Source organism: Borostomias antarcticus, assembly GCF_949987555.1.
Source record: "Borostomias antarcticus genome assembly, chromosome: 18".
Classification (NCBI taxonomy): Eukaryota; Metazoa; Chordata; class Actinopteri; order Stomiiformes; family Stomiidae; genus Borostomias; species Borostomias antarcticus.
In genome coordinates this window covers 6,892,987-6,910,648 of record NC_140251.1, presented here as the reverse complement: position 1 = coordinate 6,910,648, position 17,662 = coordinate 6,892,987, and the positions used below count along the sequence as shown (strand labels likewise).

Sequence of the window (17,662 nt, the reverse complement as noted above, 5' to 3'; positions counted from 1 at the left end):
CCAAAGAGAGACAGAGGCAGAAAGAGAGAGCGACAGAGACAGAAAGACAGCGAAAGAGACAAAGACAAAGACAGAGACTGAGACAACAAGAGGACATCAAGTCACATTGCAATTAATACACCCAGCACATGGTTACAGTTTGCTTATTTAACACAGCACTAATGATGAGGAATATAAGAAAGATCAACAGCATTAAGAGAAGTCAGTCCCCCTGGGAGGAAGAAAGGGATGAGCGCATCAGCCACACTGCACAGTAGCCAATCACAGACCACCGTACAGTAGCCAATCACAGAGAGGAGAGAAGGAAGAGAAATGGTTGAGCAGAGTCACTGTAGTCACACATCACACAGCATAGCAGTGATTAGTTCCACAGCAGAGGGACAGGACAGGAGAGAAGGACAGAGAGAGACAGAGAGAGAGAGAGAGAGTGAGAGAAAGAGAGAGAAAGAGAGAGAAATGTAAGCTGGCGAGAGAGAGCACATCCATGCTGCTGTAACCAGTGAAGAGGAAAATGCGAACATTAAACAAGATTTGGTGAGCCGAGTTCACAGGCAGTCATAAATCCAGAGACCCACCCTGGAGACCAGAGACGTCCTCACAGATAGTGTTGAAATGACGTGAAGACAGAATACACACACACACACCGACAAAGGTCTGTGATAAGACCTGTCTGTAGAGCAGGGCTGGTTAAACAGGTTAATGTGGGTTAATGGGCCTAGTGCATGAGGAAGGTACGGAGTACTGCAGCGCTGACATTCACTGTTATTGACCTATATAAAATACAGTACAGTATGCGCAAGGAACCCCAAGGTCAATTGTTTGATTAAAAATACAAGACAAAACTACTACTGAAATTAGTTACCAGCATAGGGGAGTCTCAGCGGTCAAAGGACATCCTTGGATGTGCCCTATCGAGGTCCCTACACCAAATCTGCACCTCACACTGTGAAGGCTTTGGGCGAATGCCTGCACTTAGGGACATTCCATATCTCTGGAGGAGATCTCGCAAAAGGGAGATAGCTGGGGTGTGCTGCAATTTCCTAGACTAAAAATTAACTGGCACAGGTAAGATAATGCAGGACCAATCTATACTGATTAAATCACGTTAACATTTTGCCCAGTGTCTCAGAGGGAGCTTCTCTCAGGGGATAACAAGCCAGGCTCCCGGTTGTTTGTTTGTGTGTGTCTAACGTCACATGGCGTAACACCAACACACTGGAACAACAATAATGTGTTCTAGGTTCCAGTTCAGGACCCACAATAGCTTGTATAAACGGTTTGTTCCATCTCACACACAAAAAAAAGGGGGGGAAAAAAAACTCACTCCACTCCGCTTCACTACTGTAACTGTCTGCTGAGAGTCTCGGTACCAGGGTGGCGCAGACTGGTACCGGCTCTAAGGGGGGATTTCGGTAGAGTGCTGACTGAATGGAGAGAGGGTCATTATTGGACTCTTCGGGCCCCAACCAGAACCATTTCCCCGTGCACCTACTTGATAGATTTCTTCTCTCCACGTCCGCGCACCAATTCTGGGGTTGCTGTCAAGTCCACAAGTGGCTTACTCCTCTTCCCCTTCAGCCACAGAGGGAGGGAGGGAGAGAGAGAGAGAGAGACAGACAGAGGGGGAGAGGTAGAGAGAGAGAGAGAGAGACAGACAGAGGGGGAGAGGGAGAGAGAAACCTTTGACTTTTGATGCTCTTCATTGAGACATCCTCGCAATAAACTAAACACCAAACACTTTTGAACCATACAATTATAATCTTAAAAACACACCTCAAAATCACCCCCCACAACACTAATATCCGGTACACCCAAATCAGCACATGATTACAAACAAACATTTAGACCATCCATCCCAGAGAGACAGAAAGAGAGAGGGAGGGGATGAGAGAGAGACACTACAAAACATTAAACAGTAACCTAATTAAAACCACAGTTATCATCTTAAAAACAACCACAACACCCCCAGCCCCCCCTCCACCACACACACACACACACACACACACACACACTCAGTAGCACAGAATAGCACAAGATCAACATCAATCCCATCTGCCTCCACCATACAAATAGTCCCCCCCACCCCCCGAGACACCGCACCCTGTTAAACTCAGCCGCATTGTGTGTGAGCACAATATAGGTGTGTTCTACCCTAAGAAGTAGAGACCATCCCCCTGAACACCTGGACTGGGTCTGTTGGCCCAGTCCCTCTCACCATATTCCTCAGTGCAATCCCGATGGCCTGCTCACACAAAAGAGAGAGAGAGAGAGAGGGAGAGAGAGAGAGAGAGAGAGAGAGAGAGAGGGAGAGAGAGAGAGAGAGAGGGAGAGAGAGAGAGAGAGAGAGAGAGAGGGAGAGAGAGAGAGAGAGAGAGAGAGAGAGAGAGAGGGAGAGAGGTTAGCTTAGAACCCCCTTTGTGGTATACTAATTCCAAGAGTAAATGCCTGTCCTATTACCCATGGAATCAGTGCCTTCCTCCATAGCCTCTACCTGATGCTCTCTTGATTACACTCATCAAAGTCAAATCATACCGTGCCGCGCAGAGTCATTCCAGACTGCGATTATCATTCACACAACCCTGAAATTTACATGCAGACTGGCTATTCTGGGAGAGAATAATCAGAGAAGTCAAGTGCAAGTGCACGCCTGATCCCAGAAGAGCTAGCGCCTGACCTGTAACCATGGAAATAATGGCGGACCGTTCCGGCAGCAGACCTGCTCATTACTGCTGCAGGTGTAAAACATATCTCTGTTGATACTTGATCCAAAGTGAGCAGTGTGTGTGTGTGGGCGATGGGCGTAGTCACTCGAAAGCTGCCCGCCACTCCCCTCCCTCCTTCCTGCCTCCTCATCAACAACCTGCCAATTGGCTGCCAATAAACAACATCACACGCACCGAGTTGCTCCCCTGGCCCTGCCTGTCCAATCGGATCTGTTCTTGGCTAAGAGGTTATTTCCTGCTGTGTGGCTGGCTTGTCCCGGGGCAATCGGAGCAGAGCAGAGCCTCCAGCTGGAGGAAGATGCCTGGAGGCTGAAGACTGAGCTATTTATGGCTGGCCTGTCTGGGTGGGGGCTGGTGGGAGAGTAACCTCTCTGGGTGAGGCCCGGGCGGCAGGCTGAGGGTCTCTGCCCCTCCATTAGCGGTGGCCAGGTACGCTTCGAGTGCCACCAGGAGCAAAGGCACTCCGGAAGCTAATATTAGCTTCCCGAAGACTAGCTCGGTATAGCGACTGTCCACGGAGTGGCTATGCATAAACAGCAGGGCATATAGCCCTTGTAAATAAACACACACAAACAAGTTCGTCTGGCCAATAGCCACGGGAGAGCACGCAGAGAGAGAGACATATGGCGATCCTTCAAGATCGTCCATCCGTGTGTTTGGAAAGAGCCCTCGTCTCAGACGGGTGTATGGCGACGTTGTACAGTAGCACACTCTGTCTGGACTTACACGTAGCAGTTAGCGGAGCTGAGGGAGGCGGCGGTGTAGGCGTAGGTCCCTCAGAGGCCCGCGGGGCCTGGCAGGGACCTGAGTCATACTGCTTAACTCAGAGACTTCCTCTTCTCCGTGCAGCCAAACCGCACGCTGGGTGGAGGACCTGTGGGTGTGTGACCCGTTCAGCAGACAAAAGCTAACAATAGCTGCGCTCTGCTGCGATGAGATATCCATCTGACACGAGCAGAAGGAGCCAGAGAGCAATCGTGAATTGTTTAATCAGTACTGAGCTGAAATACAACCGTCAACAAATGAGTCAGCAAGTCTCACAGCGAAATACACAATGAACCGTCGTCAACAGCTGCATACAAAGAACTCTGTGTACTTTATTAGTGTATGTGGACAGTCAATATTTAACTTACTGCAGGAGGAAAAAAAACAAGACTGCTTTTTGGTGGCTGTCTTTCGGGGTGTTGCATAGACAGGATCCATTCTAATCCTCCTCTCAGAAATACTGTGATGTTTTGCAATTACGTCAAGCAGAGTAATGGTTGAGGGAAATATCTGTCTGTTTCATCCAAAACTTGCGTTCCATTTGGCTCGTGAAGTTGTGATTCACGCGGTACTACTTGCAGTTTTAACTGGAACACCCCTCTCCACTTGTTTTCTACACTATTTTCTCCCCTTGTGAACTCGTACCAATTAGCTCTGGAAGTCGTGAACAAGATGGCAGCTCCATGTGTAGCTACAGTCAGCCAAACTGTAATACTTCGTCCTACCACGTGGTGAGAGCAACGACAACAACAGCAGCAAAGTTTTAGTGGAGAGTACAGACCACCTCCTTATTCAGTGTTGCACAATAGCCGCCAGGTGTAGTTGAGCAAGCGAACAATTTGTCTGTCAATTTGTCTGTCAGTAGGCCTGTCTAGGCTATAACTGCCTATAGTTTAAACTAGTATAGTATTTTTATTATATTGTGTATATTGTACATCATATTGTATATTGTGTATATTGACATATAGGCCTAGTTAGTAGGCCTATTTTAGTATTAGTATTGTACTAGTCTCGGAGCCAGACTCTCTACGGAGGAGAGAATCTGGACTTCAGCCGCTTAAAATTTGTAAAAGGAAGTTCTTAAAAAAAAGAAAAACGCATCACTTCCGGTCTGGACTGTCTACTACTCTTTACGGAATTTTGACGAGATATCCGCCCCTTTTTTCCCCAACTTCCTTCATCAAAATTTCTTGCGTCTGAATACCAGACGTAGTTGACAGTCCGGGCCGGAAGTCAACTCGCCTGGCTCGCGAGACTAGTATTGTACTGTCTGATGCCTTGTGTAGGTTGCCTATTTGCATTACCATCATGAGTGCTGCAATGTGAACTCTAGTAGGCCTAGTAGCCTATAACACAGTATTTCAGTATACTGTTATGTCTCATACCTTATTGTATGTATCTGTAATACCTTGGCGCTATGAAAATCCAAATTTCCCCACCCTGGGGAATAATAAAAGCTATCCTATCCAATTAACTTCCTGCTGCTGCGAAGTGACGCCCACTTGTCCACTCGCTAATGTTTGTTGCAATGAATGAACTATAATATCCATTTATGAATTGGTCCGTAGGCCTAATGGTGAATGTGTGAATAGGCTATGTCGTCAATAGCGTAATTATCACAAACATTTCCTCATAGAACATAGATTTCCTCCCTGTCTTTCTGTGACATTCGCTACCAGCAAACACTGAAAATACATTCCCTCAATTTATGTATAGGCTATTATTAGCCTATTCAACCATGCACCTGGACCACTCCAATGAATGTTGAATGTAATTTTATTATTTTAGTTTCACAGAATACAGTGTCCACACATGCATGCGCCATCTGAAAGGAAATATGCATACTGTACTGAAAATACATGTCAAGCAGTGTGTAGCCTAAAACGCAGTGAGTAGGATAGTAGCCTAGTGGCCCGTATTGCCACCACCAACCGCAATGGCTTTCTTTATCACTGTCTGGAGATGGTTGATGTGGTCACTTCATTCCTGCCTGGCCAGGCCAGCTCCTCATTGGTCGAGGGCTTTGCCGCACGCCGGATGAAATACTTCAGTTGGTGCCAGAGCGTCTCGATTGGGTTGAGATCAGGAGACCTTAAAATGAAAAGATGAGAAGTTTAAAACATTTGCTGCTGCTTATGCTAATAAAATACAAACAACAATAAATAGCCTACTTACTCTGCTGGTGTTTTGACCCAGTTGATGCCCTCAGCTGCGATGCATGCTCTAGTCGCATTGTGCTTTGGGTCTGTTAGGCTTGGCTGAATGACTTTCATTGTGAAAAGATAGGGCCTTTATTTTTCTGATAGGATTGATTTTAGACTTTTGAAATAGGATATAATATAATAATAATTTCGATAAGCAAAATATGAAACAAATAAATGACCTATTTTGGAATTACATTGGTCTCCGACATTGTAAGGTTATTTTGATGATAGTGAATCAATGATTGGCTCAGGTTGATTGAAAGAGGGATGGATTTAACAAACTTAATGCCAGTCCTGATTTCGATAGCAACTAGACATGAACTAAATGTAGCCTACTGCATTTGCCCCACAAAAAACATGATTCCTATTGCAACACCCCTCCCCCTTCTACAAGTTCATTCATATTCAAATAAACTGGATGGATGTTTTTCCGAGCCCCATGAAAAACATGATTTCATTTCAAACCTTTATTTATGCTTGAGAGGCACTGAGGTTGCCCTCATTTACAGTGACGACGAGCGAACAAAACATAAACAACAACAAAAGGACAGACACACAGGAAGGTATATAAAAACAGTAACTAAATGGATAAACTCAATATAAAATAGTTGTAAAAAAAAAAAGTGAAGATATACAAAAACAATTACAGACATATGTACAATGGTGCATAATCATGGACTTCAACTTTAAAAATGATGGCATTGAGTCCAGTTTTAAAAAGCGTTGGAGGGCATTCCAGGAGTAAAAAGGGTGTTTTCCAGTGAGGGTTTTAAAAATGAATAAATACCAGTGATAGTTTCGTCTCTCAGTGAGAGAAGGCCATCCTACCATGTCATAAAGCACAGTGAAGAGTGTCATATTTAGCTCCTGTAATAAATCTAATAGCAGAATGATGGACTGAATCCAGAGGCTTTAAGGTTGAGGCTGCGGCATTCCTATACACAACATCACCATAATCTAAGACTGATAGGAACACTTCCTCCAGAACCCTTTTCCTACAACTTAAGGGGAAGCTGGACCTGTTTCTGTACAAGAAACCAATTTTCTGGCGCAGCTTGGAGGCCAGGTTATCAATATGGAATTTAATAGTAAGTTTCTCATCGAGCCACACACCCAGGTACTTGTATTCAGTGACTCTCTCTATCCTAGAACCGCCAGTGGTAGAGATTTGCATGTCTTCATAATTAATATTTCTATCTCGGGAAAAAATCATAAATTTGGTTATACTAGCATTAAGAACTAATTTAAGATTAAAAAGAGCCTCCTGGATTAAATTAAAAGAAAGCTGTAGCTTTGCAATGGTGTGCTGGACAGAAACAGCTACACAATACACAACAGTATCATCAGCATCTTCAGTGGGCTAATGGATTGTGGGGGAGGTGGGTGTTACTAGTTCCAGCCAGGGCTGATGGCTGTTGGCCGTGACCGCTCCGCTAGCAACTAGCCATGAACGAAATATAGACTACTGCATTTGCTGTGCAACATCAACTGTCCAGTTGTCAAAACAAACAAACTGACCAGTTATTTTCTCATGTGCGCTCAGCCTCCCCGTCCACTGCAGACCATTTGAAATAGAATCAAATAGTTAAGTTAGGATTTCTTAAGCAAAGATCCCTACTAACACAGTACGTAAAGCTGACGGGACACATTGGTCATAGTTTGGTAAATTTGCAACGGTATCAAAAGCTGACGTAGTCGACACCGTGCCTAGACAGTCGCAAAATAACCTACCTCAAGGAGACTGTACGGCAACATAGTACACTACACAGTACATCATAGTCCCACCCTGACTTTGGAAATGTACATTTCTAGCGTCACAGTGGTCAGAACGTTTGTAAATTACTTACGTTTTAAAGTAAATTTTGAAGTCATACAGTAACAGAATCAGTAATATTGAGGAGCAATCCTTTAATGTCTGTTTTGTGTGTAATTTCTAATTTACAGTTAAGATTAACACTAAAGATTTACAGTCTAGGCCTAATAAAAATAATGATAAAAATATGGCTAAGAATAAAGTCCTAATTTTGCAACCTAAATGTGAGCAATGAACGTTGAGCAATGAACGTAAAACAAAGAATGCAAGGCATTATTTAGGCTACTTTTAGGTGACACAGAATTGAAGAACTGAAGCGTCTGGCTGCAGACCTCCTCCACGGGACCCCACCTCCTCCGCCAGACCCCACCTCCACTTCTGGACCCTTCAGTCACGCGCACACATCAGAAACAGAGCGTAATCTCACAATACCCTGTCAACAGATACAAACAACCTTCTCTGTTCGTTGGTTATTATTTCCTTAGATCTGATGTATACAATACCCTATGAGATCTGAGATAGTCTAGGACACAGCCATGAATTTAGTAATAGCTACTGTAACAAAAAATGATTAGAGCGATATAATTCTAAAGGTAGGCCACTACCTAGTCAAACATCCAATGGTAGGATGAGGAGTTGAACCCGCAAGCCTTATGTTACAAGTCTGCTGCACTAACGATTGTGCCACCTGGACTGCCGTGTTTGGATGTGCCTTGAATCAATAAGTGTATAATGCGTTGGTAGCCTCCCTCCACCCATTGAAGCTGGAACAAACTAACTAGGCTAGGCTACTGCTGTTTCTGTTGTTCTACTAGGCTACTCGCTTCAAAAATGGCTGAATGACTTGTGCAACAGCATTGTGAAAGAATAGTGCCTATCAATTCCTGATAGGATTGATGTTGAGCTGGCAATCTGCCCCAAATATTCCAGCTCAGTTGGATAGAGAAACTATCAATGCAAATGCAGACCGACCGTTTGAGATAGAATTGAATAGTTACGTTATGATTTCTTAAGAAAAGATACAATAGCCTATGAGTTTTGGGATAGTCTAGGACACAACATTGAGTTTAGGAATAGCTACTGTAATAAGATAGGCATTTTCCTATAGCCCTTTTGGAAGTGTTCAACGATCTCATGTTAACTGTTGATTCAGGTAACTCTGCTGTTCTGTTGCTCCTTGACCTAACTGCTGATTTCGATACTGTGGACCACAGGATTTTATTATCACGTCTAGAACACTGTGTAGGCATCTCAGGTACCGCCCTTTTATGGTTCCAGTCCTACCTGACAGATCGGAGCTTCTCTGTCCACCTATGGGAATTCTCATCCACAGCTCCTCTCACCTCTGAGGTCCGTCGAGGTTCTATTTTGGGCCCTATCCTTTTTTTGATTTACATGCTGCCACTGGGGTCAACTTTTAGGAAACATAACATCTCTTTCCACTGCTTTGCGGATGATGTGCAGATCTATCTGCCCCTGAAATCAAAAGGCAAAGACTCAGTACCACTGCTGGACTGTTTACGAGATGTTAAATCCTCCATGGACATGAACTTTTTAAATCTTAATGAAAATAAGACTGAGATCATTATGTTTGGTCTTGACCCCTCAGATTGTACCACTGGTTTGTTGGGCACCTTCACCCCAAACATTCATTCTTCAGTCAAAAATCTTGGGGTGACCTTTGTCAGTGCTTTTAAATTTGACAAACATGTTAGCTCTGTCATACAAATCAGCTTCTTCCAACTAAGGCTTCTTGCCAAGGTAAAGGACTATCTCTCCCCCAAAGACTTAGAGTGGGTAATACATGCTTTTATTAACACTTGTCTTTATTATTGTAATTCTTTGTATGTTGGCATTGACCACTGACTGATGCATCGCCTGCAGCTTGTGCAGAATGTATTGGCCATCTCCTCACTGGCAAGCAAAAGCGCGACCACATCACCCCAATCTTGGCCTCACTCCACAAGTTCCCAGTGCGTTTTAGAATTGATTTCAAGATTTTGTTGTTTGTTTGTAAAGCTCTAAATGGACTGGCACCTCAGTATCTTGCTGAACTCCTGCACTTTCATGCCCCAGCTAGAGCACTGAGATCCTCTAATCAGCTGCTGCTGGCTGTCCCAAAGACTTGGCTGAAGTCCAGAGGCGACCGAGCCTTTGGGGCGGTGGCCCCTAGGCTCTGGAACAGTCTGCCTTGGCACATTAGGTCTGCCCAGACCATAGAGATTTTTAAGTCTTCTCTGTATTGTACTGTATTTCATATTGCTTATTGTGTATGGTATATTGTAGTGTTCTGTTCCTCTGTACCTATTCAGCACTTTGGTTATAAATAAAATTTGAGTTGAGTTGAGTAGATAGGACATCCCCAGACATTTTATAAAGTGCACAGTTACAGACCTTGAGGGATATGCTACTGTACCATTGTAGTGGAGTATTGGACATGACAAACAGTTCTACAGAACACATTGTGAGACCATCTCATGTTGGAATGTTGAGGATCCTGATAAGGACCCTCAGACCTATCACACCCTGTTCTCCCCGTCCCCCGCAACAATAGATCCAGGCCAGGCCACATTCCAATGCAGACCATTCAACAGCAGACTCACAACCGTGAGACAAAGGAATGATGTGCTTTTGTGATAACCGCCGTAAAATCATAAATTATCCCTAGTCATAGTCAAAGTTCTAACCCTAGAACACGCTACACCATTGTTGTTGTTATGTTGTTACGTAATAAAATGTATGAAATTATAATCATTATTATTATTATCAGCTGACACTGAAAGACTAATGCATGCTTTCATCACAAGCAGGCTGGACTATTGCAATGCTCTACTATCTGGCCTACCAAAGAAAGCAATCTCTAAACTACAAATGATACAGAATGCTGCAGCACGAGTCCTCACTAAGACTAGACGAAGGGCACACATCACACCAGCCTTAAAATCACTACACTGGTTACCTGTCAATTCTAGAATAGACTTTAAAATACTTATATTAGTCTATAAATCTCTCCACAGTCATGCACCAGAATACATTTCAGACATGCTTGTCAGGTACATGCCCACCAGACCACTCAGGTCCTCAGGTACTGAACTCCTAAAAGTTCCAAAAGCCAGGACCAAGAAACACGGAGGCAGCTTTCAGTTTCTATGCCCCCAACCTCTGGAACGCCTTGCCAGAGTACCTAAGAAGGGACGAAACAATGGAAATCTTGAAGCGAGACCTCAAGACGTACCTTTTCAGCCTAGCCTACAATCACTAGCCATGACCTAGACACACAGAAAGGCAGCAATCAGCCTGCCTGTGAATACTCTATACATTGGTATATATCATGTTATGCACTGTGTGTATATTTAGATGTGTATACAGATGCTGGTTGCCCTGCAACTGGCATGTTCTGTGTTGTATCTGTGTTGTTTTATGGCTCTGTGTGCTACTAACCCTTTTCTGCCTCCCCTCTCCCTAGTGCCTCTCTCTCTCCCTCCTACCTTCTAACCAGGTTCAGTGGATGCCCCACTGTCACCCGCAGACCACCCTGAGTCCGATAGATACCCCCGTGTCTGCTGTGGATGTCCAGTACAGCCACTAACCCTGTCCTCCTCCGTAGTGTCTCCTCCTCTTCTAAAAAGGTCCTGTGGATCCCCCCTGTCTCCTGCAGGCCACCCTGTAGCAGGCCCCGGAGAAACTGAAACTGTGTTTTTTTGCTTCCCTCTGGATATGTAGGGGTGTGACCTATGCCCACCCTCCCATTGCTCTCTGTAAAGCGCATTGTGTTGCCTCTGTGTATGAAATGTGCTATACAAATAAAGTTTGATTTGATATTATTATTATAATATTACAAATAACAGAAAATAAGTATTTCCTTCTTAAAAACAATTTAATAGAATTCTAAAGGTACTACCCTTACACGGTAGGACGGGGAGTTGAACCCGCAAGCCTCAAGTTACAAGTCTGCTGCACAATCGATTGAGCCACTTGGGCAGTCGTGCCTTAGCTCAAATAAATGTATCATGAGTTGGTAAATACGGGTTGCAATGAAATAGTCTTCACTGGTCTAGTGCTGGCACTGTCGTTGTTCCTCTCACCATGTGGTAGAACGAAGTATTGCAGTTTGGCTGACTAAGTGAAACTAATACTGTTTTATTAGCATCTCTGTCTCTCTGTCATCCGTACACACAGTATTCCCCAACTGTTATCTGAGGACATGTTCGCAGCCTCTTTTGCATGCGCAAAATACAGTGTAGTGCGTTGTTATCTACTGGTTTGGCAAACAAAGCAAGCTAACGTCCATCTTTGTTCCGAGCTGTTATTGTTGTCTACTGTGCCGCGGTTACCTCGGGGGTGACGTTGTTCACCGTCTCTACCACCTCGCACCTCACCACTTCCCAGACAAATGGAACGCAGCATGAGAGTCCAGAGATATTTCAAAACCACTCTGCTAACAGCCTCAAAATATTCAGCTTTCAACACTAATGACAGTCAACTGAGTGGTGGCCTTCCTGTATTCAAATACAGTATAGTATATGGAAAGTAATGCTCCATTTGAGATCAAGGTCAAACCGCAACAACACAGTTCTGCAGTGACGCTTCAACAGTGATGTATTTGTGCAATGACTGAATGCACAACATGCCTGCAACACGCCTGATGCACAATTGGCCTCCGACATGTCATTTATAGTACCGTATGCTGCTTTTATTTGCATCTTTGGCATATTGACTGAAGGCACACAGTAGTATCATGGATGGCATTTGGCTGGGGGAGCTATGGCCCTTCTCTTCACTCACATTTTGGGGGCGGCTGTGGCTCGGGAGTTAGGGCGGGCCGTCCAATGACCGCAGGGTCCTCCCTCCTTTCCACATGTCGAAGTGTCCTTGAGCAAAACACTGAACCCCAAATTGCTCCCAATGAGCAGGCTGGCACCTTGCATGGCAGCTGGCCGCCATTGGTGTGTGAATGTGTGTGAATGGGTGAATGAGAGGCCATTGTAGAGTGCTTTGTCCGTTAAGGTAGAAAGGTGCCATACTGTGTAAGTGCAGTCCATTTACCATTTTATCACAGCCAGTCAAAGATGCACACACGCCACCTTGGCAGTAGCCCAGAGTCTCATTCAAGTGCAAAGACAATTCTCTGTGTACACTGATACAAAGACACGCGTGGACGCACACCACGCAGTCTACTGTCTTCACACAAAGTACTGTATAGTTCCCGCAGAGACAAAACAGTCTCTGTTCCTGACAGGCAGGAACAACCCATCAAGGGAATCTCATGTATCATTCAATGGCATCATCAAATTTTTAGGACAACAGGGACAGAGAGAGAACGCGTGGGAGTCCGGGAGAGATAGAAGGAGAGAGAGAGAGAGAGAGAGAGAGAGTTTAAAATAGAATTCATAATAAAGAAAGCAAGACAGACAAGAGAAGAGGAGAAATAGGAGGAGAGAGGAGGATGGCAGCGAACGCAGACAAAGGGCAGAGAAGGAGCAGGGTGCGGGGTGGTGATGTGAGGAGAAGGATGAGTGACAGCGGGTCCCAGGTGGGCCGGCTGTGAAAACAGGCCCATTCTCCGGACTCAGGGGGGATGCTTCAAACACCGTGTGATGGGAACAGAGTCCCAGGGTCCTCGTGGCCGCGGGACTGCTGCACACCGGCTCAGACCGTGTTCAGTGCCACAACGCCACACCTCTCCCTTCCTCTCCTCCTTCAAAACCCCCACCTCTCTTCCTTCAAAAGCCCACACCTCTCCCTTCCTCTCCTCTCCTCCTTCAAAAGCCCACACCTCTGCCCTCCTCTCCTCCTTCAATATCCCCACCTCCCCCTTCCTCTCCACTCCTCCTTCAAAACCCCCACCTCTCCCCTCCTCTCCTCCTTCAAAACCCCACACCTCTCCCTTCCTCTCCTCTCTCAAAACCCCCACCTCTCCCCTCCTCTCCTCCTTCAAAACCCCACACCTCTCCCTTCCTCTCCTCTCTCAAAACCCCCACCTCTCCCCTCCTCTCCTCCTTCAAAACCCTACAACTCTCCCTTCCTCTCCTCTCAAAACCCCCACCTCTCCCCTTCTCTCCTCCTTCAAAACCCTACACCTCTCCCTTCCTCTCCTCTCTCAAAACCCCCACCTCTCCCCTCCTCTCCTCCTTCAAAACCCTACACCTCTCCCCTCCTCCTCCACAGCCACTGAGCAGAGAGCCACTCCATTCATCCTGCCAGTAGGAGCGGCCGCGGACGGAGAGGAGAGAGATGGACAGAGGTCACCAGGTTAGTGAACAGGCGAGGAGAGGAGCCCAGCACAACATACCAGCCTTTCCCCTGTTATCCTCTCCTCAAATACCCTTGAAAGCACTTAAGTCTAATTTAAACAGGCCGTCTTCATGTCACAAGACAAAGGGTTTCACGCGATTACTATTCACTGCTGACTGCCTGGTACAGTAGCCATGCACTTTAAAATAAGTCCAGTGATAAACTCAATTACAAGACAACCCCAAATTGCAACCAATGTCTTGAAAAAAAAACAACCTCAAACAATCATAAGCCCAATGGAGCATGTTATAAAGAGACATGGGCATGGCTGCAAAATACAGATAGCGATTTAACGATTTTCCGCAGTACAGTATCGATAGGGTTTTGTTTTTTTCAGGAAAATATACAGAACATGACAGAGAATAGATATAGAAATACAAAATTAAGGATATAATTCAGTCATATATACATTATTCTTGTTTTAAATGGATTTAAAATGTCCTTACATTCACTCCACCCTCAGGATCACCTCCAGGGAGCGGTGGATGGAGTTGTAATTTCAGCTGTATTGTGTATCTCAACCTAATTAGTCAACAGTGCTCCATTAAAATCATCATCAACTAAATCATCAACCGATCATTTAAAGTAGCATCCCTTTTAGGATCAGAAATCAAATTCAAAATCAAATCAATTTCTTATCTGTACTCCCGGGCATGATTGACTGTTGTGGAGCACTTAGACACAAGTGCCCAGAATGGAAATTCTTGTTGCATTAGGCTAGGGTGTTGTTAACTCAAGGGGGGCGTTTATTTACGAACTGATACAGACTGAACACAGAAGCCAGCATTGTCATGAAATGAGATAATGACCATCATTCCTGATAATGACCATCTGTTCTCATCTCATTGGCATAATCATCATCGTCATAATCATCATCGTCATCGTTCTCACAGCTCTGAACCTCTGCCTATTGGCAAAGATACCACAGAGAGACATCTGACACTGTTGTAGGATACAAAGCAACACAACAGTGACCCTGGTTGTGGAGGATCAGGGTGTGACCCTGGTCATAGGGGGGTCAGGGTGTGAACCTGGTCATAGGGGGGTCAGGGTGTGAACCTGTCCGTAGGGGGGTCAGGGTGTGACCCTGGTCATAGGGGGGTCAGGGTGTGAACCTGTCTGTAGGGGGGTCAGGGTGTGACCCTGGCCATAGGGGGGTCAGGGTGTGACCCTGGTTGTGGAGGTCAGGGAGTGATGACCCTGGTCATCCCCAGGCGGATTCTCCGCTACTCTTGCACCGGCAGTTTGTCATGGAACAGGCAGCACATCGCTCAAAGGAGTAGGCAGAGAAGGTGGACAGACCAGACAGCTGCACAAGACAGACTGACTGACTGACTGACTGACTGACAGACAGACAAACCAGGCAGACAGACAGACTAGGCACACACACAGACAGACAAACAGACAAACCAGACAGACAGACAGACAGACATACCAACAGACAGGCAGACAGACAGACCAACAGATTATCAGAACGCCAAAGAGCTACTGCTGCTTTGACAGCTGTTGTCATCGGCACACCTGGTCCATGAACATGCAGCAAAACTACAGCTCAGCAATACTAATATCAAGGACTTCTAAACCAGGGCTGTTCTAGCCCTCAGACCTCCAGGAGCTTAACTGAGAGACAACCAGGCAGGAAGGAAGCCTAATGATGGTTATTACTCTCCAATTTTTCAAAATAAATCGGAGGTGCAAATTGCCAGGATCCAAACACCGAGAGCAACGCTCACCTGACATGCCTTGTCTACTAACCCCTGAATCATGACCGAAGCTGGCGCAGTCCCACATACTCACAGTAAACGCATGTTCAGCTTCAGGCACAAGTGTTTTAAGGAGTTGAAGGTCTCAAAGAATCTGTTTCAGAATACCAATTAGTACTGTATAATTCGTTTAACCATATACTATACAGGTCTGTTTTTAGAGGAACTATGGCTACCATAGAGGAATACTGGCTACCATACTGTACGCCTACAATAAATCAGCATATATGAATATGTATGAAAGTATGCACATACTGTATAATGCATATAGTGAACAAAAGATAAAGTAGGCATGCTTATGCAAATGATACTGTATAGTTAATTTAATAATGTGCTGAGGGAATAGTGTTGCCATGGGGAACAAGATGAGATAAAACTATAAGAGAGGGTAGAAATAGATAGTTATTGTTTTATCTGTCAGGAGATGAAGTGGGCGGTAGATTAATTATTTTATTACTGACCTTGGTGTTTGTGTTTATGCTATACAGGGGTATAAGGCGGTCTATCTAACTTTCATACTGTTACAATACAACTTATAGTTAATGAAATGCATATACAGTACTTCATGTGCATCCAGAACAGTACACTAAATACAATTGTATGTTTTTAAATCTATCTATCCAAGTTTTTTATATGTTTGGTTTTGTACTGTACTAGTAAATGTGTATAACATCTGAAGTCATTGAAACACCCTTGACTGTATTAACCAGTTGTGTAATCTAAGGCGGTTTCACACCACTCAGACGTCTGACATTTCTACCACAGTGAGAGGTTAGAGGACTTTACACGTCTTAATTAACATCTTAATAACTCTCGAGGCCCTTGTGCAAGAACCACGGCCGCTCAGAGAAGACTTTGAAAAAGGTCAGAAAGGATATGAAGGACCTCGGAGGAGAGAACTATTATGTGACACCAGCCTGGCTGCGGCCCTGTTCGTGATCCTGCAGGGGCCTCCGTGCATGCTCATTAGGCCACTACAATGTCATCGTATAACCCCCCTGTCTTGGGCCCCCGGCGGTCCCTGCGGTAGGTCTGCTGTCGGAGGAGGGGAATAGGACCTCATTACAGCGGAATCGCGCTACAGAGGACCACACAGCTCAGGCGCCCCAAGGGGGTCCTCCATGCCTCTGCCGCCCAGGGCAGTGAAAGGAACAGCTCCGTCCTATCTCCAGGCCATAGTCAAGCCCTACAACCCCTCCCGACCACTATGCTCTGCTTCCTCAAGTTGATTGGTTGCACCGTCACTCCGAGGCACCTGCAGTCGATCGACACGGTCATAGCTCTTTTCTGTCCTGGTCCCGCAGTGGTGGAATGAACGTCAGGACAGCAGAGTTGTCGCATCTTTCGCCACAAGCTCAAAACTCACCTCTTCAAGGACTACCAGGATCCCCCTATTAAAAACCTATTGTTTGAGTTAAGTCCCCTAGTAGCCTAAAGGTGAGACGACTGACAATATCAAAACATGCTTGCGCAAACACAGATATCTTAGGCTACTCACACAAGTTAGTGGGGGGGTCATTGATTGAAATGATTGAGGTCTGCCGTATGCATTGTTTTTGCGCCAGCGCCCCAGCCTGATCGGACCAGTCACCTCATCAACGCCACACGAGCTGTTAACTTCTTGCGCAGTGACTCGAGGTGTCGGCGGAACGTGACAATCTCCATCTCCATTTCTGGAGGTATGCCGCTAGTGTCTGAATGTCCAGGCTCAAAGTCTCCTCCACAGCCTACCAGTCTCCAGCGGAGTACACCAGCGCAAGGTCGTCTGCATAGGCATACTTCCTGGAGACTGTGATAGGCAGGTCGTAGGTATAGATGCTATAAAGGAGGGGGGCCAGGACAGATCGCTGGGGGACACCGTTCTTAAGGCGCTGCAAACTGCTTCACTGTCCGCTACCGGTGATGAGGGTGAAGCTGCGGTTTCGGACAAGCTCCATGATCATGCTGACCATATGCCTGTCCGGCAGCAGGCGGAGCAGCTTGCAGGTGAGGCCGCGGTGCCATACGGTGTCGTAGGCAGCCGTCAGGTCTTTAAAGACGGCTCCGGCCTTCTTTTTAGCCGAAAAGTTGTCCTCAATGTCTTGAGTCATCAAAGTGACT

General features: G+C 45.6%; 1 protein-coding gene across 1 annotated transcript in view; it reads right to left on the bottom strand.

Moving 5' to 3' along the window:
• The window catches only part of syt7a (synaptotagmin VIIa), a gene marked incomplete at both ends in the record, with an annotated part of 89,671 nt that overhangs the window by 33,235 nt on the left and 38,774 nt on the right, over positions 1 to 17,662 (bottom strand). Inside the window, one exon of the mRNA XM_084452930.1 lies at positions 1,493 to 1,572. Within this exon, the coding sequence (XP_084309056.1) occupies positions 1,493 to 1,572 (80 nt within the window). The remainder of the gene's footprint in view (positions 1 to 1,492; positions 1,573 to 17,662) is intronic.